Raw genomic sequence first — 6374 nt, 5'->3', positions numbered from 1 at the left:
CATTAAATTTGAAGTTTCTGTGTTTTTTCTTTAAAAAAGTAGTTAAGCAAAAAAATAAATTAAACTGTTCTATATGTATTTAAGAGCTTTTTGAAAAACTGTATGTTTTAATGTAAACTTTCATAACTCGAAGTCTCTCTAGCTCGACGTTTTTTTTTGTGGATTAGGGTGATTCGAGTTAGAAAAGTTCAATTGTACCATTTTATAAAGAACAAATTTTTTAAGTTTTTTTTTGTAAATATGTTATTTCATTTCCACTCGTCCTACTTCTGATTTTTCAACTGTGACTTTTATTGATTTTGCTGCTTACACCTGAAACCGTTTCAATGTAAATTAAATATTTGCCTCGATCATCAGCGTTGTTAAATAATCAAAAGTGTCTCCTTGCAGCCGACAATGAATTTTGCTTGACCGTCAAACAAATCACGGTGCAAACATTTACATACATATTCGTAATATAAATATAAAGTTTATATGTGCGTACATATGTATTAATATTCATTTTATTTTGTATGAACAAAATTAAAAAGATCTGGCTTAAAGTAAGTCAATCGTGAACTGATCTTGAACATGACCATGTGCATATTTTATTTGCGGAAACTTTTGAAGTATTTACGGGATTAACCGATTAACCAAACTATGTACTCTCTCAATACGACAGTCCAGTACACGTCAACGATTTCGGCAAAGGTTGGGTTCTGGTTCAAATCCAAATGCACTCTGTGTGTGGTTTCAGTTAAATATATTGTACAAGGTGTGTTCCTAAGTAAACAAGACTTAAAAAAAAAAACAGAATAAATGGTTTTTTCGGCAAAATCAATTTATTTTCAAATTAGTCTCCTTCTGCTTCAATACAGCTTTTTGCACGGTCCAAAAGCATGTCGAACGAGTGTTTTAGCTCGTTGGCCGGTATGGCCGCCAGTATGCCGGTGCAAGCGTTTTGAATGGCCTCTACGTCTGCATAACGCTTTCCTTTCATGGGCAAATGCATTTTTCTGAAAAGAAAGAAGTCGCACGGTGCCATATCAGGTGAATACGGGGAGTGGTTAAGGGTTAAAATGTGATTTTTGGTCAAATAATCAGTCACAAGCGTCGATCGAATGTTGGATTTTGAGCAATTTTTGGTCGTCAGTCAATTTGTGCAGAACAAGCCGTGCACACACCTTTCGTAAGCGCAAATGTTCGGTCAAAATGCGATAAATCGATGTTTTGCAGATGTTCAATTCCATTTCCATGAACTTCAATGATGATTTCGGCTGATTTTTGATGAATTCACACACAGTTTCGATGGAATTTCGGGTGATCACGGATGTTGATCGTCATTTATGTCCTCACATCTACTTTGAAAACGTTGAAACCACTCGTGCACCCTGCTACGGGATAGGCAATCATCGCCATAAACTTGTTTCATCAATTGAAACGTTTCGGTAAAAGTTTAACCAATTTTAAAACAAAATTTAATGTTGGCTCTTTGTTCGAAGCGTCAATTTGTAATGTTGGCTATTCATGATTCTGGGAACGAATTTGTTTACCCCACGCATTCTCTTTTTTATGGCTGGCGTCTTGATGTTCAGAATAAGAATAACATAAATACTAGAAAACATTGAAATAGAGTGTATTCGGAGGGTGTCTAATATTTTTTTTATAATGTTCGATATTGAAATTATGACAGATTTATAGATAAGGCCTAGTACTAAAACCACAGCCAAGTGCAATACGGTATTCAAAGCGCATCTTTGACGCCGGTTTCTTTAATCTTGTTTCGTCAAGACAGAACCTGCTTTACCTGGGTACAAAGTCAAGCTCTAGAAGTTTTCATTGGAAAAACGTTTTTACCGTCGAAAAAACCATACCTGTCCTTAGACCTGCATACAAATGTACATAAAGACGTGGTACATTTGTATGTATATGTACATAAGTACGTGAATCCCCTTCTCCATTATCTCCCACTCATTTTATTGAATTCACACGATTGTCCAAGATCGCAGCTTGCATGATAAAAGAGGAAACATGCGCATTTTGGATTTCTCGCTGCTGACATTGCAGCAGGCTGTCGATTGGCAGACATCCGCGTATTTTGGCAATATCAGGAAAAAGAAAACCGAAAAAAAGTAAAAAAAAAAATATAAAAGCAAACGACTTAAAACCAAGTTTATGACCAACAATGATCATTAGTTACCCAACAGAATCCTCTTTGACGACCAGTGAACTTCCGCAGACAATCAACGCAGAGCCGCCAATGAGAAGGCAACATGTGCAGCAGGTTACTGCTTACTTCGTTGATCAGTGGAAGCAGATTTCGCCAAAAAGGACATGCATGTGTATTTTAATAAGTATATGTAAGTAGTATATACGCATATGTACACAAAGAATTACTTGTCAAAGCAGCCCAGTCAAGATTTTGTAGCAAGATCTCAAAAAAACTGTTCGTAGACGTAGAATAGCGGATTAAAGGTTATGGTATATGGTGGACGCTTTCACTTAAATTTCGTATACCCTGGTTTCTTATATATGGGTTCTAGCGAACGGTTCTGGGTTAACATAGCGGAGCGGTAGCAAACCAATGGGGAGCTTTGGGTGAGGTTTAGTAGTGCAACTCCGATTTATTTGGTTTAAGGGCCGACAATGTATTAAAATTAGCAAGGTCTTTCCAGGCAACGGCATTTCGGTCTTGTCAGAAGAAGTTCTCTGAGTTAAATATACAGTGATAAAGATACGCCACGTAGACAGCAATGGATATGGTATTCGTACCCAAAAAGCTACTTCCATGTGCCAGGTAGATGGCGCTAGGAAAACTGACTACAACCTGGCAAGGCAAACTTCATAAAAAAGATTCTACAATATGTTACTCTGAGCCGACAATAGAAAAGTACGACGTGGTCTAATATTTGTGCTCTGTGCATTTTTGATATATTGATTAAAGCTTATTGCACGGCAATAAAACAGCTAGTTGTGGTAACGTCAGATCTTAGCCTACAATGAGACTAATGCCTTACAGGTACTGAGACCCTCGAAAACAAATCGATAATTTGTATGTGAGATAACCAAACATTGATACCGATTACACAAAATTGAAATGCCGCAAACTCAATTACTTGTCCACTGGGACAAAGGAGTCTGGCATGAATCAGACACATGTTGTAAACAAGAAGCCTACAATCCCGAAAATTGGCAGATGCTTTTCATCGTCCACATACATTGTGAACTACGGTGGAGCAAAGATAGAAGAAATATGAGAGATCGAAGGAAGGAAGCATTAAATGAAGCAGGCAAAATAAAAGGATTGCGATGCGTCAACGCATCAAACAACTGGCTTTTAAAGTCTTACTTATTTTCGTTTTCTTGCGTCAGAGCATAAATTTGTGCGACAGGTGTTTAACTTATTATCCTATGCTGCACTTACGTTAATACAAATCTCTATACACACATATAGTATGTATAATTGTATATATTTATGTGCGCGTGTAGGCAAGTGGTATTGAATGTGCTGTACAAGTATCAATTTTTGGTTACAGGCACACAAATATAGGAGCTTACAATTTGGTTAACAAATCGTCAAAAAGCTTAGCGAATATGGCGATAAGAATAAGTGAAATGTAAAAGAAATAAACTAAATCAAAGTTGTTACGGAAAAAACGATAAAAGCAATAAATCCATATTTTGCTCCCACAATAAATTATGAAAATGAAAAAGTATAAGGGTTGAATAGTGAGTAAGTGACACTAAAATATAAACAATAACCGGAAGAATCCCGGCTGAACCGAAGCTGTAATACTCTTCACAAAGACCGTGGAGTCGATTCGGCGCCGTTCGCAAAATTGCCACATTTGAGACGAAGAGCAACCTACCTGAAGAGATTCAAGCCATTTTATCCAGAAGAAAATAACGGTTTAGTGTGGTTTGTGAACCGGAGGAATCATCGGTCCATATTTCTTCAAAAATGATGTCGGTGAGAACGTAACCGTCAATGGCGACCGTTATCGCGCCATGACAACCGACTATTTGATACCTGAAATTGAAGCTCTTGACAACAAGACGGCGCCACTTCCCACACATCGCATCGATCAAATGATTTATTGATGGAATACTTCGGTGAGCAGATAATTTCACGTTTTGGGCCGGTCGATTGTATGCACCATTAGACTTTTTCCTGAGGGGATATGTAAATTCCAAAGTATATGCGGATAATCCATCTTCGATTCAGGACGTGGAGCAAAACATCACACGTGTCATTCGCCAGATACCAGTCGAAATGCTCGAACGAGGATTCAAAAAATGGACTAAAAAATGGACCATCTGAAACGTAGCCGAGACCAATATTTGAAAGAGATAATCTTCAAAAGATAAATGCCAAAGAATGTTCTTTCCATTGATAATAAACATTCCCCATTAAATTTGTAGTTTCTATGTTTTTTCTTTAAAATAAGTAAGGAACCTCAAAATGGATCGCCCTTCAAGTGGATTTAAGGTTACTTAATGGAAAATGATCTTTTATAAACAGCTTTATCTTTAGTTAGTTTGTATGGCAGCTATATGCTATAGAGATCCGATCTAAACAAATATGTATGCTCGGAGATGGTAGTGTTGCCTTGGACAATAGTATACGGCCAATTTCATCAAGTTTGACAAATAATTTAATCGCTCAGTTTGAATTGCAGTTATATGTTAAAGAGATTCGATAGCGGCGCTTCCGGAAAATGAGCAGCTTTTTGGTTCAAGTTCAAAATCACTTCATCGGAGTGATTTGAAACTGATCCACGCTAAATCTCTCTGTGCGACTCTGATTTTACGCCATCTACTTGACAGCATTGGAAATCTATTACATTATCACAGCTGATTTAGACACTACAAAAAGGAAAAAATGTAAACAAACAAATTTTTATTAGAGCTATGAATCTAGTTTCTGCTGAAAATCGACTTCCCATTATATGGAATATATTTAAAAGAATACGGCTTTTATTACAAAATACTATATGACAATGTTTTCTTTTGATAAATATTGAGCGATGTAAATTCTTGAATGGCAAAAACAGCTGTTAATCTTTTCAACGGCAGTAAGAACACTGTTGGGTTATGAAATGCTTAAATGTAATCTAATCTTTTAAATTTTCGGTCTGAACATGATATTACTGTCTCTGTACATTTTACTTCCTCTAAGTATGAATAAAAAGACATTTACATACATATGTTTAAATAATTCATTATATTTTAGTATTATACTTATTTATTTCATTTTGCGCACAATACAATACATGTGTTTAAATAATTCAGTATATTTTATTTTTATTATTATTTATTTAATTTTTCGCACAATTTAACCATAACCTCTGACATCGAGGTTAGTGCCTGTGACATTTGGTTCAGCACCCCCGTCATCTGCTCGTTTTGCTCTACAATTTTCTTTTGTAGAGCAATGGCCTCCTCCTCTCGCTTTTCACGGTCCTCCATTTCTTTTAACACTGCTCCAAGCATCTTCGCTGCAGTCAATTTACCTTCAGAAGGGATGTAAGTAGGCGATGGCATAGGAGAAGGTAAGATGGGAGGAGATAAGGATGAAGAGGACAAATCTGAAGGTGATGGTGAGGAAGAAAAATTGATTGAGAGAGCAGGAAAAGCTGCAGCAGGCGATGTGACTGTTGGGGAGGAAGCTGGTGCTTGAGCGGGGACTGGTTCTGTATTTAAATACAACGGCGGCAAAACCTGTAAGTATAAAACGGACCAATTATTGCCTCATGTAATAATAAAATATAAAGTCCGACAAATATTAAATTAAAATATTACCTGGTGACCCAAAGTCCCAACACCCGGCAATCCATCCACCGCTGCTGCCCCAAAGGTTGTAATGGCTTGTTCTTCGAACTCCGTTATTCCTTTTATCGGAGGGCCTCCACCAGTCGCTTGCGCATGCGCCTTAAGTTTGCGCGGTCGTGATCGCAACTGATGTTTCCAATGCATTAAGGACTATGGAAACATATTTTAGTAATGTGAAACATACACAAGCATTTAAGAACTTACCTCCCTCCACTTGGCTGCCGACCGAGTTGGACCTCTTAAGGCATTTAAGGTATCTGCTAACTCCGACCAAAGTATTTGCAGCCCTTGAGGGTTGGTCGTAGTTAGCTTCCCCCGTTGCAACTCAGGATGCTGTTTGCAAAACATTACATAATGTTGCAGCTGCTTCTGAGTTGTCCTTTCGGTTTTTGTACGCCTAGGAATATATGAAATTATTATAGTTACATTTAAAATTTGCAAAATTACTTACATATCTTGATTATCCATTTGTATTTTTGTTTGTTTATTTTTATTAAAACAGATGTTTGACAGCAAAAAGCTTTTCACCTCACGTGGTGACTTTTTTAAGCTTTTTTCTTATG

At 37.0% G+C, this 6374-nt stretch overlaps 1 protein-coding gene across 1 annotated transcript; it reads right to left on the bottom strand.

The window, feature by feature from the left end:
- Positions 1 to 5184: 5184 nt before the first annotated feature.
- On the bottom strand, positions 5185 to 6295 carry LOC120781230. Its single transcript, XM_040113370.1, has 4 exons — positions 6263 to 6295; positions 6016 to 6208; positions 5782 to 5961; positions 5185 to 5700 (listed from the first exon to the last, which is right to left on the bottom strand). Exons 1-4 carry the CDS (start codon positions 6277 to 6279, stop codon positions 5290 to 5292), a joined length of 801 nt encoding a protein of 266 aa, XP_039969304.1. The 5' UTR covers positions 6280 to 6295; the 3' UTR covers positions 5185 to 5289.
- Positions 6296 to 6374: the final 79 nt, after the last annotated feature.

Source organism: Bactrocera tryoni, chromosome 1, assembly GCF_016617805.1.
Source record: "Bactrocera tryoni isolate S06 chromosome 1, CSIRO_BtryS06_freeze2, whole genome shotgun sequence".
NCBI lineage: Eukaryota > Metazoa > Arthropoda > Insecta > Diptera > Tephritidae > Bactrocera > Bactrocera tryoni.
The sequence above is the reverse complement of the archived record's forward strand: the minus strand, read 5'-3'. Positions and strand labels throughout refer to the sequence as shown.